Source organism: Dunckerocampus dactyliophorus, chromosome 1 (assembly GCF_027744805.1).
Source record: "Dunckerocampus dactyliophorus isolate RoL2022-P2 chromosome 1, RoL_Ddac_1.1, whole genome shotgun sequence".
NCBI lineage: Eukaryota > Metazoa > Chordata > Actinopteri > Syngnathiformes > Syngnathidae > Dunckerocampus > Dunckerocampus dactyliophorus.
In genome coordinates this window covers 17,631,168-17,657,654 of record NC_072819.1, presented here as the reverse complement: position 1 = coordinate 17,657,654, position 26,487 = coordinate 17,631,168, and the positions used below count along the sequence as shown (strand labels likewise).

At 40.2% G+C, this 26,487-nt stretch overlaps 2 protein-coding genes across 2 annotated transcripts in view; both read left to right on the top strand.

Annotated features, from left to right (window-relative positions):
- ctnnbl1 (catenin, beta like 1) overlaps window positions 1-4,810 on the top strand; it is an 81,598-nt gene extending 76,788 nt beyond the window's left edge. Inside the window, exon 16 of the mRNA XM_054775150.1 lies at window positions 857-4,810. Within this exon, the coding sequence (XP_054631125.1) occupies window positions 857-945 (89 nt within the window). The 3' untranslated portion in view covers window positions 946-4,810. The remainder of the gene's footprint in view (window positions 1-856) is intronic.
- A 168-nt stretch (window positions 4,811-4,978) lies between these two features.
- LOC129190245 (V-set and transmembrane domain-containing protein 2-like protein) overlaps window positions 4,979-26,487 on the top strand; it is a 49,025-nt gene continuing 27,516 nt past the window's right edge. Inside the window, exon 1 of the mRNA XM_054792774.1 lies at window positions 4,979-5,313. Coding sequence (XP_054648749.1) covers window positions 5,184-5,313 — 130 coding nt within the window. The 5' untranslated portion in view covers window positions 4,979-5,183. The remainder of the gene's footprint in view (window positions 5,314-26,487) is intronic.

The following is a 26,487-nucleotide window of genomic DNA, read 5'->3' as shown; positions in this document are numbered from 1 at the left end:
TTTGATCTTAGAATCAATTTTAAAGCATGAAGAGCTGGTATCAGAAGTATCGACCCGCACGTTACTAGTTCCAGGGTGAAACTGTCACCAACATAAAACCTTTAACTGTACAGGCCATGTTTTGGTCCTTTTTTTTCATCTTCCAAATGCATAGTAACATGCAACATAGTGCATCTTTAATCCTTTTGATCCAATCATCATCTTTGTCCTGAGTTCACGGAGGCATAGCAACACACAGCACATCATGCAACGTCTTTAACAGCGTTGGTCCAGTGTCGTCTTTTTTTCCTTCCTGGGTTCAGTGAAGCATGGCAGCAGCAAGCAGCATTATCATGTGCTCTCCTTACTAACTTTGGTTCACCTTCAGTTTTTTTTCCACATTAGATACAATGGAAATAGAAATGATCTGTTCCAGAGTCGAACTGTAGGTATCATAAAACCTTTATTAACTGTCCAGACAATGTTTTAAGTAACACTTCAACACTTCCATGACAACTTGCATAACACCCATCACACGTAATAAGATCTTTAATTGTCGTCCAAGTGTAAAAAGATGTTAATAGTAAAATATTAAAACAATCAAGAGATGACTGCTAAGGTGATATCTTACTGCTTTGAAGGCAAGGCCCTGAAAACACTCTTTGGTAAAGCACCCCAAAACAGGGTTCTGCAGAGGGGACTTTAAGTGTGCTGTAATTCTTGATGAGGGTAATTTTGACCAAAGAATGTCACAGACATGTTATAAAGCCACCCAGGAACTGGTTTAATCTGTGAAAAAAAAGTAAAATGTCACCTTTTTTAGCAGTCAACTCCACAAAGTTTTTCTTTTCTCACCTTTGCATGTATTTGTTTGCAGAATATGCAGAGAGCATTGGGGACGGAAAAAGTGATGACTTCAAAGAGGCGGAGCGCAAGAGGATCATGGACCTTTTAGAGAACTTCTAATGTCTTTTCCCATAGGCCGACCATACATGCAAACACACACTGAGCAAATTCATTTTCAAAGCAACACAGTTAAAAACAAGCCTTACTTATGATTAAAGCTTCATCTGAAATAGAATACACAGTTAATCAAACCTATTTCTATTTCATATAATGATCAATTCTAGGCCAAGTAAACTGTTAAAATCAGGGACAAGTCTGCAACAACAAAAATTTTCAGGCGGAATGTTGATCCCCTGGCTGCCCCTCTTCCATTTGTTTTTTTTACCAACCTTTTCTTTTGTAATAAAATGTGGTAATAAAATCCTGACAGCATGTTTGCCTTATTTGAACAATGCCACAGTGAGTGCATTTGTCAAGGCTTCTCATTAAAGATTGCAAAGATGGAAACATCAAAAGCTGTACCAGCAGTTGTCCTTTGACAACAACAAAAATGCCATTAAAAAAAAATGTGCTTTTTGTCTGAACACACGACTGAGATGTACAACAAAACTACTGTCATTTTTTGGTGCAAGGTACTGTAAATGCACAAAAAACGGCTTTTATTATTTTTAAACTGACCTGACCATACATTACAGTGCATCTGGTAAGTATTCATACCGCTTCACATTTTCTACTATTCTACAATGTTTACACCCTATTTCAAAATGGATAAAATGTATTTTTTCCTGTCAAATTTTACACACAAAACCCATCATAACTATGTGAAACTGTAATTTTAGACATTTTTGCCCATGTAGTACATTGTTGTTATTTTTTTTAAAAAGCTAGAAATATCTCACTAAATATTTGCACATTATATATCACCAGATAACAGTTAAGTCTATTATGGTCAACAATGGGGGTGTGGTCAACACAAACAAATAACCACAGGGGTCACTAATTTGAGCTTTGTCAAAAAAAAACAGTGGCTTTAACAGCTGTTGGCTGTTGGCAACCTCACTCTTCATGAGTGAGCATCCAGCAGCTTTATCTCCCTCTGCATGCGCTTTAAACTGTTGCTACTAACCTGTCGGTGTGAAAGGCATGCGCATTCCACTTGTCGTACTGCATTACACTTGTCATACTGGTGTTTACAACAACTGCATCAGCACTATTAATACTGGCTGAGCCATTTGCTCCTTACCAGTAATACAACATTGGTTCGGTTGCTGCCCCTGTGTTGTGCACACCGGCTACAATTAGAGCATTTACAGTAATCCAGCCACTCCAAAGTCCAGCGTTATTACCAGTAGTCATTAGAAACTTAAAAAAAAAAAAAAATCACCCGGCAATAAACCATGACTAGAACAGAGCAGCAGGACCTCATTTGCATGTTTTATTAGCAGAGGAGGGCAGTGTGCATCTCTTATCAGTGATTAGGACTGCGTAGTGTTCAACAGCAATTTCACAGCTGAGGGGAGGGCAAATAATTGTGTTTTCCAAATGACTGAGTGCATACACGGCACACTGCTGAGACACTGTTGGCCCTCCTTTCTTTTTAGCAAGGAAGAGTCACGAGACCACCAATCCTGACAACTGTTGGATGTTAAGTGCTTTAACACAGCCGTTTTATCTTCAACTACAAATTGCAATCTCCTTAAGAATGGCAGAAACATTGCAAAATCTATTAAATAGCCCACCATATCATTTAAATCAGTGGTCCCCAACCTTTTTTGACCCACGGACCGGCTTGTGTTCCCCCAAACTCCCGCGGACCGGGTGGGGGTGGGGTGGGATGGGTTCGTACATTATAGCGATCTATATTATGTTATTTATGATGTATTGTGTAAAACTAAGACATGAATAACATCAAATTAAAAGTACAAAATGAATGCCGACCCACCATCCACCAGTTCAAGTTCCAGCCAAGTTTTTCCAGAGAGATTATTACATCCTGTTTGATGTGTGTGGTAAAAGGCAGTGTGCTAGCATGAATTAACTTGAGACAAATGTGCACATTAGCACTCAATAAGTCATCCAAACTTACCTTTATGCATTCCCACATAGTATCAGCATTTGAGACCAAATATGAGGTGAAAGAAAAATGGTAAAAATACAGTAGTAGTCTATCTGTGCAGTATGAGATAAAGTTAGCACACACACAATGGACATGCGTCAAGTGAGACGGATGTAACAGAGAGAATCCAGCCACTTTTCAAAATAAAACATAATGGAAATTATTTTTTCTTTCTGTGCGGCCCGGGGGTTGGGGATCACTGATTGAAATCGCATATGAAAGAATACACTATCATATTTAGCCAGTTTTTCTGTGGGCTTGTTTTCTGCCGTGGCTCACTCATCATTTGGTTCAACGAGGTGTGCACATCTTCCCCTCAGGCTAGTTGTGTACAAGATCAATGGAGAGACAAAGAGAGAAGTACAGCTCCATTAAGTCCAATCGTCCATATCATAGTGGGGACGACTTAGTTTAATGTTTGTTTCAGCACCCTGGACAGCAACACCACAGCCAATGTGGACTGTGCTAAAGCCGGATACAGTAACTATGTATGTACTTCTTAAATCATATGGTTTTAAAATACATTGTATACCGTATGTTATAGGGCAAATATGCCCTCTGCTTAACACTGTAGCACTCAAGGAAGCTGGGATAGGCCCCAGCTCCCCACTGAGCAGTGTATCCGGAAGGTGTTAATACGCCTTCACCTTTATCTGCTTTTCAGATTTTACTGTATTTTGATTAAATTCATTTTTTCCGTAAGATATTGCAGAAAATACTCCATCATATCTATGCAGATTGTCATTGTAGAAATAAGTGTAGATTTTTTTTTTTCTCAGCATCCACACAAAGTTTCATTAGACGGACGTTTTTAAGTATTTACCTGGCAGTATTGATGCCCTTAAAATTCTACACAAAATACTCCATAATAATAGCATGAAATTGTAATTTTACAAATGTTTGCAAATACATTAAACATACAAAATATCACATTTTTTACTTATACAGGAAATTGACCACTTGACCATACATTTTTATTGCACAGTGGCAATAATATTAGTGCTTATCAGTGACCTCACTGCTGTACATTCTTGACACACAAAAGCATTAGTGTGTATGCTTCCCGCCCTTTCACGCTGAATTTTTTACTCAAAGTCTTCACCATTTCACCATTTATAGCACATCTTGGTAAGTAGACTTTTTCTTCAAAATTTTTGCAATATTACAGCTGTTTTTTTCAAAGTGTATTGAATTCATTTTTTAACGCTACGCAAAATACCCCACAATAACTACACAATACCATCATTTTAATCATTTTTCACATTCATTAAAATTAGTAAAAGCTAAAATGATCTCACAGTCGATTCGTTGCCGTATATTCCATAAATTTTCCATATTATTGTCATCAGGCTGAATGCTTGTTTAATATGACAGCTGCTTTCAAAAATGTGTTACCGCAGTCTGTTTTTTAACCTTCAAAATTGTACACATATTACAGTATCTCATAATAACTACATGAAAATCATTTTTGAATATATTCAAAATAGGAATATCACACATTTATACTGCTTTTATTGATAACTGACCTGATGCACAAGAGCAACAGCCAATGTGTGCATTTTGACACGCAACGACATTGGTGTGTGTGGCTTTTTCTCAGCATTCCATGTATATTTTTTTCCATAAAAGTGAATGATTTCCTGTGCGTAATTACCTCTTCTTGTTGCATTTTGCAAATATAATTTAAAAATTCCCCTGACATCTCTACACAACATACCCCATACAATTTTACAAATGTTTCCAAATGTATTAAAAACTGAAAATGCATTTGTTGTACAGAACATGCATGTTACTGTAAAATAACATTCACACATTGATACAATGATTGAAATGCTTACATATCTTAATATATGTCTTTTGATATGTTCCTCGGCGTGAAATAAAACTGTTCAAAGTTTAAAGGTGCGTGATCAATACGCTCCAGTGTTCTTTCTTTCCAATAATTTATGCTGCACAGCTCTTGTTCGGGTGACGTCTCCTTCCGCCGCAAATAGAGCAAAGGCAGCGCTGGGAAAGGCGGAGTCAGTCATCCCCCGGTGAGCTGACACATTAGAGGAGGAAGACTGCAGACGCTTGGAGCTTGCCTGCTTGCTGTATCTCGTCTCCAGGTCCAAGACAAACAAGCCAGGTGGATTTAAAGCAGCAGCAGGAGGAAGAGGAGGAAACAAAAGAACATTGGAGAACCTCCACCCCATGTGAGCAGGACAGCGTGGGGGGACAAAAAGACAAGACAAGAGGAGCCATGGGAGCCTTGAAGGTGCTGCTGGGGACTTTACACTATGTGGGACTGTGCGTGCAACTTGGTGTCTCCACCAGCAGCAGCAAACACACTGGACACGGACACAAGGAGAACCACATCATCCACAGCCACGGTAGGTGTGCAGCACACGCCCGCATGCATCATCAGTGGTTGGCTGGGGGGTGATGACATCCACTCCCACGCATTGAAACACTGAGCAATGGGTCAACTATAGGAGAACAATTTTGTAGGCTGCTTAAACAAAAAGCAAAGGGAGACAATATTAGGTACACCTGCACCATCCAATGAGAGACAAAACAAGTTCTACCTTGAATACTGACTTTTTCATACGTTTTTTATTATTATTGTGGATTACAGTTATAGTAGCTATTAGTCTCATTCAACAAATATTCTTCTTCCGAAATAACTAAATAAAAAACAGTCCGGGTTGTCCTGTGACTTAACTGCAGAGAAAAGCAGGCGTTAAACTACAATTATCCCGTTCATTTGAGGTTATGTATTGTAATACAATTGCATATATTGTAATATAATTTGTTACATTTCCCTTTATTTTTTTGGTTTGATGATATTTGATTAAGTAGATTTGGCTTCCCCCCCACCCCCCCAATAAATAATGATGCTTAATTGAATACATATATACAGTATAGCTACATACACAGTGTATCACTACATGTAATATGTGCTTGAAATCATAAATAATGATTTTTTAAATTTTTTTTTAAAAAGTAACAGAGATGGAAAGTGGTTTGATGCTGCTATCCGCAGGGGAAAAAGACTGCTGCAGCTGTGAATCCAGCAGAAGGCACTGTCTCACAAGTCAATTCACTCAACGTTTTCCAGAGGAAGATGATCTGACAAGACGTGATGTTTTGTAACTGCACGTTTTGTACGTGCTATAATGTGTACTGGATGTGGGCATGGGCCCGTTACCGGTTTCAAGGCCACTCAAATTTTCTGTCATACCGTTCCTGTGGCATGAGAGAAAGTGGAGGTCCACGCAGCCACTGTGTGGAAATACTTCATCATGTGTTATCCCTTATAGTTGGAACTTGGCTTTAATGTGTTGAAACCACGGTATGGGCTGTGCTGCTAAAAACCAGAGCAAATGAACCGTCACGACATAGATAATAATGGTAGCTACCTCGTTAGCATCCGAGGCGGCAGTGTAATGACGAGCCAATGATGTGCCTTCATAGCGTTCTTCATCTTGTAGCCTGTGAATTTCATCTGGCTTTTCAGCTATCGAACAAATGTGTGAGCACTAACGCGATATGACTGCATTTTCGACATGTTGATGAGACTATCATAACCGAATAATAAATGTCAATGTCATCCCTTGTAGTCTAAATAGGTATTCACATTACACGTTGCAGCGTAAAACGTATAGTAAATCAGTGATCCCCAACCCCACGGGTCATTTGGTACCGGGCCGCACAGAATTTCATTTTTTTTATGTTTTATTTTGAAAAGTGGCCGGATTCTCTCTGTTACATCCGTCTCACTTGACGCATGTCCATCGTGTGTGTGCTAACTTTCTCTCATGCCGCACAGATAGACTACTACTGTATTTCTACCATTTTTCTTTCACCTCATATTTGGTGTCAAATGCTGATACTACGTGGGAATGCATAAAGGTAAGTTTTGATGACTTATTGAGTGCTAATGTGCACATTTGTCTCAAGTTAATTCATGCTAGCACACTGCCTTTTACCACACACGTCAAACAGGATGTAATAATCTCTCTGGAAAAACTTGGCTGGAACTTGAACTGGTGGATGGTGGGTCGGCATTCATTTTGTGTTTTTAATTTGATGTTATTCATGTCTTAGTTTTACACAATACATCATAAATAAGATACATTAGGTCGCTGTAATGTACGAACCCACCCCACCCCACCCCCCACCCGGTCCGCGGGAGATTTGTGGGAACACAAGCCGGTCCGTGGGTCAAAAAAGGACGCACACGTCATCATTGCACCGGTACGGTCGCGCTGTTGTCACTGTTGTCGATTGACGTATTACTCACGTCGAGGGTCACCAAATGTGGAGATGTGATTCTGAACAAGACAGGAGCTGAGGATAAGTGGTAGAAGCGGTTTACTCACCACTGAACAATCGACAACCACTTAGCAATCAACAATCACATGACACTTATACGCAAGTAAATTAATGAAAACCCAGCAAATACACAATCCAGCAACTCCAAAACACACTTGTGGGCAAGTTGTGACCTGCGCATTCACCACTCCACTCCCAGTCACGTAACGTTACACGTATTTACGTTTTATTATTATTATTAACTATGTTATGACCTTCTTGAGCCACTGGCTGATTCCATTTATTTGCATTTTGCTTTGTTTTGTTGTTTTTCTTTTACTAAGAAAATAATGATGGTGTTGTTATGCATAGTAGACAGCATTAAGAACCACATATTATTTAGAATGTATTAAGAAAGATGATATTATATTCTTTAAAAATGACTGTTCAGAAGTTTGTGTTTCTCTTATTTTCAATAAAGATATTTTAAAATAACACATTTTAAAGCTGTAATTATAATACCCGTGATATTTTTGCCCAAGGTTATCATGCCGTCAGAATCTCATACCAGCCCCTGCCTAAACCGGACACCTGCAATTCCTACTTTATGTGTAAAACTGAATTGAAATCTTTTTATTAATGCAGGGTTGACAGTAGGTTTAGAGTTCCTTTTATGGATTATTAGAATTATTCATAGTTTCTCACTATTTGCGGGGGCTCCTGGTGGGGATCTACTGTATTGGGTATTCCTCTATTATTGCCATTATTACATATCATGTATTGGATTTCATTGGAGGTTGTACCTAATAAAGTGTCTAACGACAGCATCTTAAGGAATTTGCGTTCTTCCTAAAAGGATGTTTGATGTGGAGGTCGGAATGAAGCTGGTTTAGATTTTTGATGATGTGAAGTTCTTCCTAGTGGTCACTGGTGAAGGCTCGGTGGTGTGTGCTGATGCACTGCTCTTCTTCTATGACTGACAGCGTTTTGTTTTTCTGGAGCGCTGCAGTTCTCCTCTTCCTCAAGATGGGAGTTAGTATTCTTTGTCAGTAGTGAAGCCCTGACAGAACACAACATCCCCTCCTCTGGTTCTGATCCGGTCCCTATCCTACCCCGCCACCAGTCTTTATAGTCCACCTTTATTTAAGTTGTCCACTTTAAGCTTGGATGTGTGCAAAAAATGGAGCCCATTGTGTGTTTTTTTTGGATGACTTTTGTGTACATGTGTTCAGAATAAAAATATCTATTGTGTTTATCATTGGTAGGGATGTGAGTAATGTCTCAGGGGTATCCCGCTGCATCCATAACATCAAGGAAAGCTGCTTTCAAAGTGAATAATGTCCTTGTCGGCAGGAGCTATTTCAGCACAGTGTGGGCAATGTGGGAGGATGCCTTAGTTTTTGTTTTTATGTTTCCCCAGTGGGTGGAGGGAAAAGGAAGTAGAACTCATCTTCAGATCGTCAGCTGTTTTTCTCACACTAGTCGACCTCCGATTTGTTCCTATTTGGAGACGTCAGAAATAATGAAAATTGAAATAGTTTGTTCCAGGGTCAAACTAGCCCTGTCATGACAGCTTTATTCACTGTACAGGTAGTGTTTTAAGTCATATGGGTAAGGTATGTCCGGAGGTATGAATGTGAGTGTGAATGGCTGTTGTCTATGTGTGCCCTGCGATTGGCTGGCTGCCCAAAGCCAGCATACCTGCGAGGATAAGTGAGGATAAGTGGCATAGAAGATGGATGGATGGATATGGGATGGTTTATTTGTTTCAGTCAAGTATTTAACAAGCAAAGTATTTCATTTTAATAAATTAATACATTTTAATGATACATTTTTTACTTTACCTCTGGTCCCTGTATCTTTTACATGTTGACACACTTACAATATTTTGTTTGGTTACATTTTGTTATTCAAATTGTGTTCACTTCCTATGTGGAAAGAAATGAAGGTGTTGGAAAAAAAATAAAATCTCACAAAGCATATAGGTTTTTAAAAAATGACACTATAGTACATACTGTAGCTTGTACAGTGTTACAGAAAACGAATAAATAAACATGTTAAAAATAAGGGTAAAAATAAAATAAAAATGTAATATATAGGAATGAATTGTTAATAATAAGTAGAAAATAGATAAAGGAAAGACATTGAGAATAAATATATAATTACTGGAGGAACATTTTTGGACTGAATTGCACAATTCATGCGTACTTTGTGGATGAAGACTATATAATAAGTTGCTGGGCGCTTTCAATGAATGAAACGTGTTGTTGAATTTGGCATAATCTATGTTATTATTGTCAATTGTTGATGACTTCAAGCTGCATGTCTTGGTGAGTTGTGTCTTTAAATTTCCTAGCAGTCGAGATGATGTCATCTCCAGTGTTTGCTGACGTCTGACGGCTTCCGCCAGTTCACTGCTTAACTCGATGTCGATTTTGCAGTATTTTCTCCTGCTAGAATTTTCTCCTGCTTCCTTAAGTCACGTGCTTTCTTGGTGATGCCAGCGTTGCCTTTTTTCAGATGCAGATGATGATTGCAGAAAGTTGCCAACCTGTTGCTCTGTTGAAGCAACATCATCTTGTTCTCCTCCTCTGTTATCAGCTTCCCTCGCGTAAGACCCGCGTTTAATGTGGAGCCGAGTCACAATCACATGTTCATGCACATGCACTGTTCCAAATCATCCATCATTTGGGATCGTTTGACTCATTTAAGGCATCCGTTTTTTCTTTCAAGCCACCAATTTGCTTAGGAACTGATGCAGTATCATTCTTCACTTCCTTCATGTGCTTTGTTAAGTACTTCATGTTGTCGTATGGCTTGTCTCTTATTTCATTCAGCCTTCAACTTCATGACTATTTCTCGGACAATGCCTGCTTCCAGGCGCTCTTCCACATCCACTTGCTCTGCATTTGCTGTGAGGGAAGCCCTTTGTTTGCCCATTTTGTTGGTGGTCAGTAACTTTGAAGTTTAGTTGGTGGCAGTTAGCTTGTCTTGCTCGCAATCGTCGGCTGGCGTAACTTGTTTTTTTTGATGAGTTAGTTGCATGTGGCCTATGTGCCATAGGTTGCCAAACATGACTTGAGAGGCATTTTTTTGTCCGCTGAAATAAACATGTTGGTGTGATTACAGTGACGTCCTTGTGTTTATCTGCCTCAGGGCCGTTTGAGCCACTGCTACTTTTCAATTAGTGTCTCATTAAGGCCAGCTTATCCAGCCAGGCCGTTATTCCAGCCAATCAATCGTCTTAATTAATGAGTGAAGGCTAAATGAGCCGTGAAGAAAGTAAAAACTCTCAAGGGGAATAGACTGTAACGGAGCAAAAAGGACCACTTTTATTTCCTCAATGACGTTGACATTACTTTGTTTGTTCGGACCTCCATCAAGTGTACATTTCAATTTTAATTGTAAAAATAATATATATTTTAAGTTGTATTATTACTAGTAAGTATTATTATTATTACTGGTCAGTATTATTACGATTATGTTGTATTTGGCTAGTCTTTTTTTTACATTAGTGAATGTAATTTACTTATTAGAACCATTTACTTACAAGGCATTTATTAGAGATCATGTATTTAATGTAAAAAATATATTGAAATACTTCAAATAAGTTTTTTTGTGTGCCAAAATTAAATAAACACACTTCTGATCAACACTTTAAGACCAGTTGAAAAAATGGCAAGAATTTACATTTTGCACTACTTAAGGAGGTTCTAAGTAGAGCATCAAAATGCAAAAGGAAGAAATGGGAGTGAGATGAAAAAACTTTGATGAAGCAATTTATTGCAAACAAGCGTTAAAGTGAAATAAGCTGTTCATCAGTTGATCACACGTTTAAGACCGCAGCTTTTAAAAGCCAAAATCTTGGCAAAAATGTGGATTGAATGCCATTTTCTTTGAGGTATTCACACTGTCATGATCTCTTGATGGCAAAGGCAAAAAAGCTTTCTCTCTTTGAATGTGGTCGGATTGTCGAGCGGCATAAGCAAGGCCTCTCGCAGCGCTGCCATGGCTGCTGAGGTTGGATGCAGCAAGAAAGTCATTTTAAACTTCTTCAAAGATCCTGAGGGTTACGGAACAAAAAAGTCAAGTGGTAGACCCCAAAACATGTCACCAGCCCTTGGCTGTCCGTCATGACACGGGATAATCCTCGGCCCGAATGAAGGTTGTTACTGTTGCCGAGTGCAGTCCGATCATCATCATCCAGCAGACGGCATCTGCGAGGGACGGGTTTTAAGAACAAAAAATCTCTTCAGAGGACACAAAATTGCTCGTTTGGAATTTGCACAAGAGCACCAAAAATGGGACATTGAAAGGTGGAAGAAAGTTTTATTCTCTGATGAGAAAACATGTAACCTTGACAGTCCTGATGGCTTCCAGCTTTTTCCTTGTTTTTTAGTGACTGTTATACTTATTAGAGGTGAGGCATTCATTACAGATTCTTTATGTAATGTAAAGAAAAGACGTTTTTGTGTGTGCCAAAATTAAATATTAAGCCATTTAAATTTAAATGTAAATATTTTTTATGTAAATGTGTTAATATTTTGTTTAAATGTCACTTTTAAAAAACAAGTGAAGGAAGGTTGGAGCGTGAGGTTAACATGAGGCACATCGGTGCAGTGTCTGCAGTAATGCGGTCGCTGTACCAGACCGTCGTGGTGAAGACAGAGCTGAGCCGCAAGGCAAAGCTCTCAATTTACCGGTCGATCTATGTTCCCACCCTCTCCTATGGTCATGAGCTTTGGGTCGTGACCGAAAGAACGAGATCGTGGATACAAGCAGCTGAAATGAGTTTCCTCCATCCCTCAGAGATAGGGTGAGGAGCTCAGTCGTCCGGGAGGAGCTCAGAGTAGAGCCGCTGCTCCTTCACATCGAGATGAGCCAGTTGAGGTGGCTCAAGCATCTAGTCCGGATGCCTCCCCCTGGTGAGGTGTTCCGGGCATGCCCAGCCAGGAGAAGGGCCCGGGGAAGACCTAGGACACGCTGGAGGGATTATGTCCCACAGCTGGCCTGGGAACGCCTTGGTGTCCTCCCGATAGACTGGAAGAGGTGGCTGGAGACCGAGAAGTCTCGACTTCCCTACTGAGACTGCTGTCCCCACGACCTGGACCTGGATAAGTGGAAGAAAATGGATGGATGGATAAATAAAAAAATAAATGGATAAATAAAAAAGTAACGAAACATTTAAAAAATATTAAATTATTAGAAACAATGAAACATTTAATTCTTGCAATACTTACGGGTACTCCGGTTTCCTCCCACATTCCAAAAACATGCATGTTAGGTTAATTGGAGACTCTAAATTGTCCATAGGTATGAATGTGAGTGTGAATGGTTGTTTGTCTATATGTGCCCTGCCATTGGCTGGCGACCAGTTCAGGGTGGACCCCACCTCTCACCCGCAGCATACCCCCGTGACTCTAATGAGGAGAAGCGGTATAGAAGATGGATGGATGACTTGCTCCTGCTTTTGCTATATTGTATCACAATGTGATCATTTTCATTATCGTGCTATATTGGGATCATTTACCACGATCATGAAATAAGCTGGATGAGAAGTCAGATTTGTTCAAATGAATTAAATGAACTTTATGATTTCTGATTTAGTTTTCTACACATTTGGTCGTGACATCAACTGGCAGCCATAATAAAGTGTTACTTATTTTCCTAACGGGATTTAAACAGGCATTTATTAGAGGTGTGGCGTTTATTTATCCATGCGAGTCATTAAGGTGTGGTGTCTGTTTGAGGAAATTTGCTGTATTCAATTTCTGCACTGCAGTAGTACATTTTCTACATTTTCTACGATAACTTTTAGTCCAAATTCTTTTTAAAAAATGATGCTGCAAGCTAAACTGGTGCCTTTAAAAAGTCCTGTATTATTAATGACAAAAAATAGGAGCAAAAACATGACTCTTCTGTGAATCTATTCAACATTTAAACAATGGCCAACACAATGTTGGCAGCACTTTGTGGGATTTACTTGTGTGTGTGTGTTTGTTGTATAGACTCACAACAAACTGTGTCCGGGAGCATGGCACCTCCCCCTCGTTCTTCTTTGCATGGGTGTAGAAATAGTGCAGGTTAGCGTTGGAGAATCACCAAGACTCATTACCGTGACGACAACTTAGCAAACGCTCCACTACATCCATTAATGTGGGCACGCATCCCAGTTGCACTGAATAAACATTACACAGTCTTGTTGGCTTTTTCATACATAATTACATCAACAACTGTTTCCCATCATCAGACTCCTCCCTGCAGGGAGCAATCTGAGGCATTAACCACAACTGCAACAATAAGGCGACAAACGTGTAGTTCTACGGCCAAACTATAAAGAAAACAAATAATATTATTAATCAAGACTGAAAATTATCAACACAACATTAGTAGCTTTGATTTGTAACTATAGAAAAGGCAAAATAATACTTTAAGTCAACTCAATGTTTTTATGGACCTGCTGCAAAAATACTAGTCAAAGATCCTCCATATGACAAGAGCGCTTTGCTGTTTTTTATTAACAACTGCAAAAGCAGTAGTCAATGATCCTCTATGTCACTGATACCCAACCCCTGGGCCGCGGCCCGGTACCGGGCGGTGGGTCATTTGGTACCGGGCCGCACAGAAAGAAAAAATAATTTCTATCATTTCATTTTTTTTATGTTTTATTTTGAAAAGTGGCCGGATTCTCTGTGTTACATCCGTCTCACTTGACGCATGTCCATCGTGCGTGTGCTAACTTTATCTCATGCCGCACAGATAGACTACTACTGTATTTTTACCATTTTTCTTTCACCTCATATTTGGTGTCAAATGCTGATACTATGTGGGAATGCATAAAGGTAAGTTTTGATGACTTATTGAGTGCTAATGTGCACATTTGTCTCAAGTTAATTCATGCTAGCACACTGCCTTTTACCACACACGTCAAACAGCCATGTACTAATCTCTCTGGAAAAACTTGGCTGAACTGGTGAATGGTGGGTCGGCATTCGTTTTGTGCTTTTAATTTGATGTTATTCATGTCTTAGTTTTACACAATACATAATAAATAAGATACAATAGGCCGCTATAATGTACGAACCCACCCCACCCGGTCCGCAGGAGTTTGTGGGAACACAAGCCGGTCCGTGGGTCAAAAAAGGTTGGGGACCACTGATCTATGTCACAAGAGCACGCTACTGTTTTAGGACCTACTGCAAAAAAAAAAAAAGCTTGTCAACTAGTCAAAGATCCTCTATATGAGAGGATGTGTGTGTGTGTGTGTGTGTGTGTGCATGTTTGTGTGTGTTTTTATCTAGTTTAGAGGAGGAATTATTGCAGGCGTCTTTGAGATTGTTGGTCCAAAGCTTTCTCTGAGGCGTCCCTCCAGGATCAAAACTCATCTTTAAGATTTGTCTCTGTGTGTGCAGCACGTATTTAATGACAGTATATCTTGTCAAGAGACACTACCATATAAAGTAAACTTGGATATACTTTAGACTAGTCAGTGTACATTGTACAGCAGTACAGTGGATCCCTGCATATTTGAGATGCATATTTGAGATTTTTGGTGACGTCAGTGCAAGATGGCGGCACCTTCTTTCTTCTTTGTTTGGCTATGGAAGCTCTTACTGGAATAACAATAGGCAAGCATTGTGGATTATGTACATGCAGCTTGGAGAAACGCCTTCTCGACCGTGACACACATTCATCTTTCATTAGCATTCATGAGTAGCAGTAGTAGTACCTATACATTTTATCATTTAAAATGCGCTTAATAAGTGTGTGAGGCATATTTAGGGCTTAAACCTGGATCGTGCTTCTATGCATTATGGTTGTTAGCTTCTGGAGCTGACTCTTTTATTGCAAATGCTGATTCAAAATCGGAGGAGATTGTCAACACCAAGCAAGCGGGAGGGTTTGCAGAGCAGAAACAAGCCGTCTGTCAAAAATAGACGTTGCTGTTGGAGTTTTAATTATTCATGATTTTTTGCCATTCTCAGCTGGTCTGAGAAGGTAACCCCTGCCAAATGCAGGGATTGACTGGATAGATTTGCTATCCACTGAAAATGAGTCAACACACATCCATGATTGTCTTAATAGCTGGCAACACGAGTGAGGAGAAGATAATTGGGTCTTGCCTTTACAGTCAAGCATGGTTGTGGTAGCATCATGGTCTGCACAGCAGGAGTGTTCTTGATGTGAATATTTAGTGTGAGCGCGGTTGTTATCGAGCACTGCCTTAATCCTCTTGGGCGTGGAATTGACCAGAACTGGCCAGGTTCTCACTGGAGTCCTCTTCCACTCCTCCATAATGACATCATTGGTGGAGCTGGTGGATGTTAAACACCTTGCCCTACCCCACCTTCCTTCCAGCTTCCTCAGCAAGGCACTTGTCATTTTATAGCCATGTTTGGGCTCATTATCATGTTGGAAAACTGCCACGCAGCCCAGTTTATGCTTCTTGAAATAAATGTTTCCCCTCAATGAACCACAGCTCCCCAGCTTCACAAGGGAAGGGATCATGTTGGAATTCATGTTTCCCCACGATGAACCGCAGCTCTCCAGAGCTGGAAGAACTCATGCAGCAGATCATGATGTCATGTAGCACTGTTTCTCCAATGGAGGGGATAATATTTTGGTTTTGAATGTCGCACTTCATGTGGGAATTCACATTTTCCCCTTGATTAATCACAGCTCCCCTGTCCTGGCAAGACTCATGGATGTTTCCACCATCATGCTTCATTGTAAACAATTACTGTGTTGTCAGCTATTTAGACAATGTGTTTTCAGTGGATAGCAAACCTATACTGCTCCACCAGCTGTACACTGACTGACACTACTGTAAAGTATATCCAAGTTTACTTTCTATAGTATTGAACCTTGGGAAGATATAATAAAATAGTTGCTAAAATGTGAGAGGGGTGTACTCACACGGGTCTGTAGGAGGGATGCGCCGATCAGGGTTTTATGCTGCCGATACTGATACCGATCATCCATGAGTGAAATCGGCATAGATTAAGTGTAAATATTTCAATGTACTTTTGGCTTTCAGGGGTCACCAACGTTTTTACTTGTGAGAGCTACTTTTACAAAATGAATATGGCCAAGAGCTGCTCATTTTTGCTACATTTATTTTCATACAGTAGCTGGTGTTCTCACATTAACTGAAAACCTGAATGGAAGGCAAGGCCCCCTTGTGCCCGCGGGCACCACGTTGATATGAAATTATATGAATGAATGTGAATTTGATATGAAAGGGGAACCATAAAATTTAGACAAAAACATATTTGACGTACTTTTTCAAAATCACTGGTGAGGATCAAACGCCTTCTTTAAGGAGACTTTGGACGCGAGATCAGCTTGATGGCACTCCAGCAAGACCCCCCAGGCAGTCTGAGTAACCCAACCACTTTTCGGGCTATCCTCCTTAGACCTCCCGACTGGCATGCACACAAGGCCACCGCCGCCTGACCGATGATCACATCGCGTGCCTCGATAACTCACCACACCATGCCAAGTGCCCGCCCCCCAAATGCCACACCAAGCTAAAGCTTTTAACGCGCCACGCCGGCAAGACATTTTCATAGCATATTTTGCAGGGTGCAAAACGTATATCGCTCAAGTATCACTTAGGTACAGTAAGTCCCACACGGCTGCCATGCTTGTTTTGGCTTTGTGAAGGTCCAAAACAAGGCTGGATGCTGCAATGGGGGCAGGGCTGATCGGTGGATGTGATCGTCGTTATAAAGCAAGTATCGGCATATGCCGATACCGTGCATTTTCACGTAAATCGGCCGATACTGATCGGCGACGGATCGATCGGAGCACCCCTGGTCTGTACTCAACATGGAGGAGAACACAGACAATTTGATGATTTTAAAACATCACTCATAATACACTCATAATAAAGTGGATTTACACGGTTTTGATTGGACACTGACTGTGTATGTGATCCAAGAGAAGGACAGGGGAAGCATTTATCCCTCTGTTGTACTCCTTTTTGCTGTGAATACTTGTCTGCAAGAGTGTTGCTTATCTTCCATTAGGCACGTTACTGCCAGTGTTGCATCAAACAAGCATCACACACGCACATGTAGACAAACAGACAGATACACACTCGGGCATTCGGATTTGGAGTCAGACTTCTCCTGGGAAGGCACTTGGCAGGGCTGATGTGTTGGCAGCCTCATTGAGCGAGGAAGGAGTAGTGATGGTTATGTAGCATGATGCATTCATGCTTGGGAGATCAGTCTTTGCAGCCTGAAAAAACTCATGGAAAATTGTAAGGAGTATCGTTACTCAGACTGTTACATGCATTATTATTATACGTTATTTGAGTTAAAAGTCTGAATTCTGTAAAAACATGAAAAAAATTCAAGCAAAAAATTGTACATGTTTTTTGTATTTGTTTTTTTTAACTAATTAATATTATGACAAAAATACACTGTTACTATGGAGGTTTTTTGTGTGTGAATTTTACCATTTTTACCATTTTACTTTTTTAAAATTTACATTTTAAAAATTGGGGGGGGAAATATATATATATATACACATATACATACACATATTTATGGTTTACAGTATTTAATTTGTTTTTTTTGACAATTTGCTTTTTTTTCATTGTTAAAAGTTATGAAAATAATACACCATTACTATGTAGCATTTTTTGTGTGTGCTCAAATTAAATATAAAGATATGATTTGTCTTTTAAATTAATGAATGAAAAGTAATATAAAAAATGTGACATAATTACGATGGAAGATATTTTGTGCAAAAATGAAATCAATATAAAGTCTTTTAAATTAGTTAAATGTTCGAACATTTAAAAAAGTACCAAAAATAAATATTTTTAGGATTGCTTTTTTTAAAATATAAAGTAGCTTGTTGGGGGTTTTTTTAACTGAATTGAAAGTTATGAAAATAATATTGTTACTATAATTTTTTGGGGTATGCCAAAATTAAATAAGATATTTCCATTAAATTCAAAAACAGTAAGCAAAATTGAATAATTTTCATGTTTACTTGATTTTTGTTCACATTGCTTACTTTTTTAATTAATGAATGTTGTGAAAATAATACGGCTGTCAAATGATACAATCAGATTAATCATGGTTTTCAAATTCATTAATCATGATTAATCACCATGTCACACTGTGTCTGAAATGTGCAAATTTTTACTGTATTTTATTGAAAGAAAGATAAATGACAGCGAGGATGGTTATATATTTGTATGTTTTAACAACGCCAACTTAACTGAAATGTAAATCTAGTTAAGAGATGGCACACACGTCTGAAAATCTATTTACTCAACACTGACAGATTTAAATCAGACTGTAACTGTTGTTATGAGCGGTGAGGATTTTTCGTTCAAAAACACCATGTTGTTTATGTAGAATTCACATGTTTTGAGTGATTTTTTGGGGATTTCTGAGCATATTTAAATGTAGCAAATTATACTTCTGCATTAAGAGTTACAAAGCAAGTGATAAGAATATACCCTTATGGTTTTCATTTGCATTTCTGTTTATTTAGACCAGGGGTCACCAAACTTTTTGAAACAGAGAGCTACTTCTTGGGCACTGATTAATGCAAAATGCTATCAGTTTGATACACACTTCTGAAATAGCCAATTTGCCCAATTTACCTTTAACTATATTTTATAATTAATGATATTAATGTACCCTGCTGCAATGCTTATAAAGCTACCAGTTAGCAACATAAAGTCAAATGCATGGCAACATAACATCTCATCTCTCAGCAGTACACTAAGCACATTGAAATAGCATGCTAACAATATAATGAATTAGTGGCAAGGCTAACGAGGCTAACTTAGCTCAGCAGTTAGCGACCAGTTAAGCTGGATGCTTAAGGCACACAAAACAATACAATATCACAACACGGTGCAAACAGCGTCTAGAATTGAATGAATAATAAATGACCAGGTTACTCACGTTTATGGACGCACAATGTTCATTGAGCATCCAAAACTCTCAAAGCTGCACGGTTGCGCTGGTGCATTCAGGTGCCCATCTCGCGTCGTAATTGGGAGCTACATTTAATCACATGTTAACTTAAGGAACAAAAGAGATAGGGCACTACTAAAACAGTCTTTTGTGCATTTTTTACATAAAAAAAATAAATTCTCATTTCCAGTTTACATGTAAGTGTGATTTGAACAAGAAAAGCAACCAAAAAGATTAAATAAAGCTCGCAGATAAGTGGCGCTATTTCAGCTATTTTTAGAACAGGCTGGTGGGCGACCCATGTGGTACTTAGGGGCAAACTGGTGCCCGAGGACACCATGTTGGTGACCCCTGATTCAGACCACACATACATGCATAATTAAGACGCTGTGATGTTTGGAGTATCCGTGAATGCATCTCGTGGTCTGTTTAGTGACAATGAGGAAGTGTCGTTGCGATGACGAATGGACTAGAGACGTGTTTGTTGGAGATATGTTGTTGGAATTGTGCTGCTGTTGATGTGTTCAGGTCAGAATAAAGTTGTAAAAGAGCATCAGACTCTGTGGGAGCTACACTGTGTCGCCGTCTGTCGTCATAACCGAAAGCCGTGGCTTGCCATGATGCAGATGCGTTAATTACGCAAAAAAATGTAACATGATTAATTAAATAAATTTGTTATCGTTGTAAGTGCGCTATTTTTGACAGCCCTAGAAAATAAGAAAGTTTTTTTTTGCTACAATTAAATAAGTCAAGTCAAACTTTATTTATATAGCACATTTTTAAAACAACCAAGTGGCAAAAGTGTTGCACAGGCTATAGAGGCAATGAGAAAATAAACTCAAGCAATAAAATAACCACACATAGACAGCAAGTTTATCCATCCATCCATTTTCTATACCGCTTCATCCTCATTAGGGTTGCGGGGGCATGCTGGAGCCTATCCCAGCTGACTTCGGGCGACAGGCGAGGTACACCCTGGACTGGTCGCCCCGCCAATGGCAGGGCACATATAGACAAACAACCATTCACACTCACATTCATACCTATGGACAATTTAGAGTCGCCAATTAACCTCACCTGCATGTTTTTGAGAATGTGGGAGGAAGCCGGAGTGCCTGGAGAAAACCCACGCGCACACGGGGAGAACATGCAAACTCCACACAGAAATGCCCAGGGGAGAATCGAAGGTCTTCCCAATCTCCAGGCTGTTCCTGTATTGGCCAACGTGCTAACCACTAGACCACAGCGAGTTTAGTAAAATAAAATCAGTGTGCTTGTTCAGTTTTTGTTGAATGCCAGTGAAAAGAGGTAGGTTTCAGCAGGTTTTTAAAGTGCTAAGTGTTAGTGCATCTCTGATGTGCAGGGGGAGGTTGTTCCAGAGTTTAGGCGCAACCACAGAAAAGGCTCTGTCCCCTCGAGTGGTAAGTCTAGAGTGGAAGACAGACAGGAGCAGTTTGTCTGCGGACCTCAGAGTCCTACCTGGAGTCTGGGGCTGCAGGAGCTCAGACAGGTACACTGGAGCCAGTCCATGCAAGCATTTAAAAACCAATAGTAGCATTTTAAAATAGACCTTTTGTTTTACTGGGAGTCAATGGAGAGCTACGAGCACAGGGTTTATGTGGTCCCAGCGTTTAGTCCCTTTCAATAGGTGGGCTGCTGCATTCTGCACCCCCTGGAGGCGACAAAGGGAGGACTGGTTGAGACCCACGTAAAGCAAGTTGCAGTCTTCCCGCCTTGGTAGAATTCCTCCAGAATTCCTCAAGGAGCACGGTCGAATGCCTTCTCCAAGTCCACAAAACACATGTATACTGGTTAAGCAAACTCCCATGCACCCTCAAGGACCCTGCTGAGAGTGTAGAGCTGGTCCACAGTTCCAACCAGGACAAAAACCACACTGCTCCTCCTGAATCTGAGATTCAACTATCCGGTGGATCCTCCTCTCCAGAACCCCTGAATAGACCTTACCAGAAGCCTGAGGCGTGTGATTCCAACATAGTTGGAACACATCCTCCGGTCGCCCTTCTTAAAAAGAGGGACCACCACCCCGGTCTGCCAATCCAGAGGTACTGCCCCCGATGTCCACGCGATGCTGCAGAGTCGTGTCAACCAAAACACGCCTACAGCATCCAGGGCCTTAAGGAACTCTGGGCGGATCACATCCACCCCCGAGGTCCTGCCACCGAGGAGCTTTTTGACAACCTCAGCCGCAGAAATAGGAGAACCCACCGTGGAGTCCCCAAGCTCTGCTTTCTCATAGGAAGATGTGTCGGTGGGATTGAGGAGGTCTTCGAAGTATTCTTTCCACCGATCCACAACATCCCAAGTCGAGGTCAGGAGCACACCATCCCCACCATACACGGTGTTGACTGTGAATTGCTTCCGCCACTTCCCTCGGAACATGGTCGAAGCTCTCCCGGAGGTGGGAGTTGAAACTCCTTCTGACAGGGGACTCTGCCAGTCGTTCCCAGCAGACCCTCACAATACGTTTGGGCCTGCCAGGTCTTACCGGCATCTTCCCCCACCATCGGAACCAACTTACCACTAGGTGGTGATCGGTTGACAGCTCCGCCCCTCTCTTCACCCGAGTGTCCAAAACATATGGCCGCAAGTCCGATGATTTGACCACAAAGTAAATCATGGAAGTGTGGCTTAGGGTGTCCGGGTGCCAAGTACACATGTGGACACCCTTATGGCTTGAACATAGTGTTTTTTATCGACAATCTGTGACGAGCACAGAAGTCCAATAACAAAGCGCTGCTCAGGTTCAGATCAGGTGGGCCGTTCCTCCCAATCACGCCTCTCCAGGTCTCACTGTCGCTGCCAATGTGAGCGTTGATGTCCCCCAGTAGACCAAGGGAATCGCCTGAGGGAGCACTCTCCAGTACTTCCTCTAGAGACTCCAAAAAGGGTGGGTATTATGAACTGCTGTTTGGCGCATAAGCACAAACAACAGTCAGGACCCGTCCACCCACTCGAAGGCGGAGGGAAACTACCCTCTTGCTCACCGGGTTAAATTCCAACATGCAGGCCACAAGCTGGGACGCAACAAGAATTGCCATCTCTACCCGTGGCTTCTCACTGCTGGCAAAGCCAGAGTGGAACAAAGTCCATCCCCTCTCAAGAGGACTGGTTCCAGAGCCCTTGCTGTGCATTGAGGTGAGTCCGACTATATCTAGCCGGAACTTCCCAACCTCGTGCACCAGCTCAGGCTCTTTCCCTACCAGACAGGTGACATTTCATGTCCCAAGAGCTAGTTTCTGTAGCCGAGGATCGGACCGCCAAGGTACCCGCCTTTGTCTGCCACCCAGCTCACTCTCCACCGACCCCTTTGGCCCCTCCCATGAGTGGTGAGCTTATTGGAAAGGGGACCCATGTCGTCTCTTCGGGCTGTGCCCGGCTGGGGCCCATGGGTCTAGGCCTGGCCACCAGACGCTCGCCATCGTGCCCCTCCTCCAGGCCTGGCTCCAGAGGGGGGCCCCAGTGACCAGCGTCCGGGCAAGGGAAAATGTGGTCCAATGATTTGTTTCATCATAGGGGTCTATTGAGCCACTCTTTGTCTGGTCCCTCACCTAGTACCTGTTTGTCGTGGGTGACCCTACCAGGGCCATAAAACCCCCCGACAACTTAGCTCCTTGGATCATCAGGACACGCAAACTCTTCCACCACAATAAGGTGGTAGCTCAGGGAGGAGTGAATAAATAATAATAATAATAATAATAATAATAATAATAATAATAATAATAATAATAAACCTAAATGCATTTAAAGACTCCATTACAATATTAATAAAAATGTCATTAAATAGTCAGGTCATGAAATATATACATCAGCATCTTTGAGGTTTTGGGTCATATATCAAAGCATATCAAAGCATATCAAACAATCAGCCATATTTGAGGCAAACTTCCACTGAGCTGACTTCCCTGCGTTGGCTTCCTGCTGCTGCTACTTTCATGTGTGTGATATGAAAGTATCACATTTACATTTAGATGACTTTCTTCCAAAGAGAGTGTGCAAAGGTTACACTCTGCCAGCAAGGTGCTACTTTTATTATTAACAACCTGTTTTTTTTTTACATACTCAGAGTCCAGCATTACAGGATGTCATGTTACACTTACCCCTTAATATTATAGTGAATGTCAGAGAAACATTGATAAAACTAGTAGCAAAAAAGGTGACGGTCATTTTTGGGGGGATAAAACTTCTCCAAGCTCATTAGCTTATATTAGACAGTAGGAAAAAAACATCTCTGCAAGCCACTGGGCCTGATTGCACCACTGTGGAGAGCCTCCTACCTGCCCAGTGGGAGTGTGCACAAAGACACTGCACGTCCACTTCCAACGTATCCACTCACTGTGCAGTTAGCCCCATTGCTGAATTAATGTTGCAGTCCTGACAGGCCTGAAAGTGCCCATGTTGCGTTGCTTGCTGCAAAGCATTGACACTTCCTGCACCACATTACCACAGAAAAAAATGTGTTGAAATTTGGAATTCAACTGATATATGCTGGAAAAATAGACCTCAAAAGTCATATCATTTGGATTCCAACCAACATTTTGGGGAAAATTGTGCCTTGAAAAACTTACAATTTTGAGTTCAATCAAAGCTCTGAAAAAATGTGCCTTAAAAGTAAAAACAAAATTGTAATTAATCCAATCTTCTCGAAAAATATCCCTCAAAAGTGGTACAATTTGGAGTCAATCAACATTTTCTTGGAAAATCTGCCTTAAAAGTCATACAATTTAAAATCAGCCAACGTGCCTCAAAAGTCATATACGGTAATAAGAATTCAGCCATCTTTTTCTGGAAAATGTGCATCAAAAGTCATACAATTTGGAATTTAAAGAACACGTTCTCAAAAATTAGGCCTCAAAAGCCATATATGTTGTATTTCATCCAACATTTTCTGGAAAAATATGCCTTAAAAGTCCAAACGTTTGTAACTGAGCCAAACGACCAAAAAAACATCCCTCAAAACTTGTACATTTTGGAATTGGTAAACATTTTGTAGGAAAATAGGTCGCACATGTTGTCCAATTTTGAACGGAACAAATATTTTTCAGAAAACATATTCCTCAAAACTCATACAATTTAGGATTCAGTCATAATTTCCTGAAAAATATACATCAAAAGTCATACAATTTGGAATTCAACCAAGTTTTTCTGGAAGAATAAACCCCAAAAGTCGTACAATGTGGAATTCAACATATATTTTTGGGAAAAAACAGGCATCAAAAGTCATATAATTTGAAATTCAACCATTGTGTGGAAAAATATTCCTCTAAAAATGTACCATTTAGAATTCAACCAAAGTCTGGGAAAAAAAAATTGCCTTCAACTTCTACAAAAATATATACACAAAAGTGATAGCATTTGGAATCAATCCACATTTTTGTGTCTCAAAAGGTGTACGATTTGGAATTCAACAACATTTTCCTAAAAAATTTGACCTCAAAAGTCATACAACTTAGACCTGGCCTAAATTTCCAATGTTGCCAACTTTGTGACTAAAGTTGATTTGAAATGATATTTGGCTTTTGCTGCAAATTATATTTTTACCTTTTCATTTTATTGGATGCAGCGAGTGGCAGTGAAGAGAGAAGGGATGACATTTAATTAAAGGCTGTTTTTTGTACACGAGACAATCCTAATTAATCTTAGCTGCTGTTAAGACAACAGCAAGTATACGAGTCATTCACTCCCTTTCATTATATTTATAGTACTGAGAGGGAAAGTTGTATATTCGATACTGACAATACCTACAAAAAGCAGGCATTAGTGTATTTTTTTTGCGTTGACATTGACTTGGTATTCCAATATCGATTCTAGTGACAACCCTACAGCAGTAGAAACATTATTAGTGATAAGAAAAGGGTGTCCTGCTGTGCCCTGCTGCTGGCCCAGCATTTTCTTCAGAGGGCATGCTTAAAACTTTATGGTTTGAAATTGTCATGTTGGTTTAATTAATAATTTCGTTTTTACAACAGCTAGATGTAATTTAGGACTAAATTGAGAATGTCCCTCTGGCCTTTGGAGTCTCTGTTTAACATTAATTTGTGCTTGCTGTACTATTGTACAATGTGTAAATAAATTATTCAATCAGTAAAAAACAAATTAGTCGACACATCATCGGCCGTTGTTTTCCACTGCTATGAAGAGCCCCTACAACGTAAATAATCCGTTCCGAGAACCTTTATGTTATAGGGTTTTTATGTTATACGAAGCGTAAAATACATGTAAATAGCTTAATCCGTTCCAAGATCTTCCCAAACTCACCACCTTTGGCCCTTCAAAATATTCAAAGTCCACCAAATATGGTGGGAAAATATAAGAAAACGTTAGCATAGACATAGTAGAGTAACATTATCAATATAAAATAAGGTAATAAATAAGATTACACTAGGTCCCCAACTTACGAACATCCGACTAGAGAACATTCGCGGATACGAACACAAGCCGACTGGTCTATATTTTATTTTATTTTGCCTTGTAGTCGCTCAATCAGTATTTATACTGCTACTGTCCATGCTTGACCAGTAGAGGGCACTGTGGCACTGCTAATGGGACCAACAGAGGAAGAGTTAGACGCTGAGAAGATAAAGCTAAATGGAAAGCTAAATTGTACAACCCAGACAGAGCGTGTGATTAAAGTTTATGAAGAGTTAATAGGCCTGCTTAATTCTACACCACCCACAGAACACTACCTATTTAGAAGAGTCTAACGACGACGACGACTTGTCCTTTTTTTCAATAACTCCTCCTCCACCACTAACAACGACGTATGCTCGACCACTCCTCTTCAAAGGTAAATAACATTTATCATTATGTATTATTATATCATTTTTATTATTGTTTTTTCATTAATTATCCTTGTTTAATATTACTACTGCATCCAAACTCATATTTACATACATACGCATATACTGTATACGTATACACGTACATGTAGTACCTATATCATTGGTAATATTACCTTTTACCCTACTTAAGAACAATTCGACATAAGAACGGTCGTCTGGAACCAATTGTGTTCGTAAGTTGGGGACTTATTGTACTTTAAATGAATAAAACTGAAAAACAAAAACAATCAATTAGTTTAAGGGCGACTATGATGATGAAGGGAGAAGCTTGTCTCTCACACAAACTGACGGACGCGCTGGATAAGTCAGCCAATGAGATGAGAGCGTAGGCGGTGCCCCAATAATCAGCCAATGAGAGCGTGAAGCGTCAGAAGGCGTCACCAAGTGTACTCTGTTAGTCATGGAAAATGTTTCCCTCGCTCTGTTGCACGAGCTATTCAAA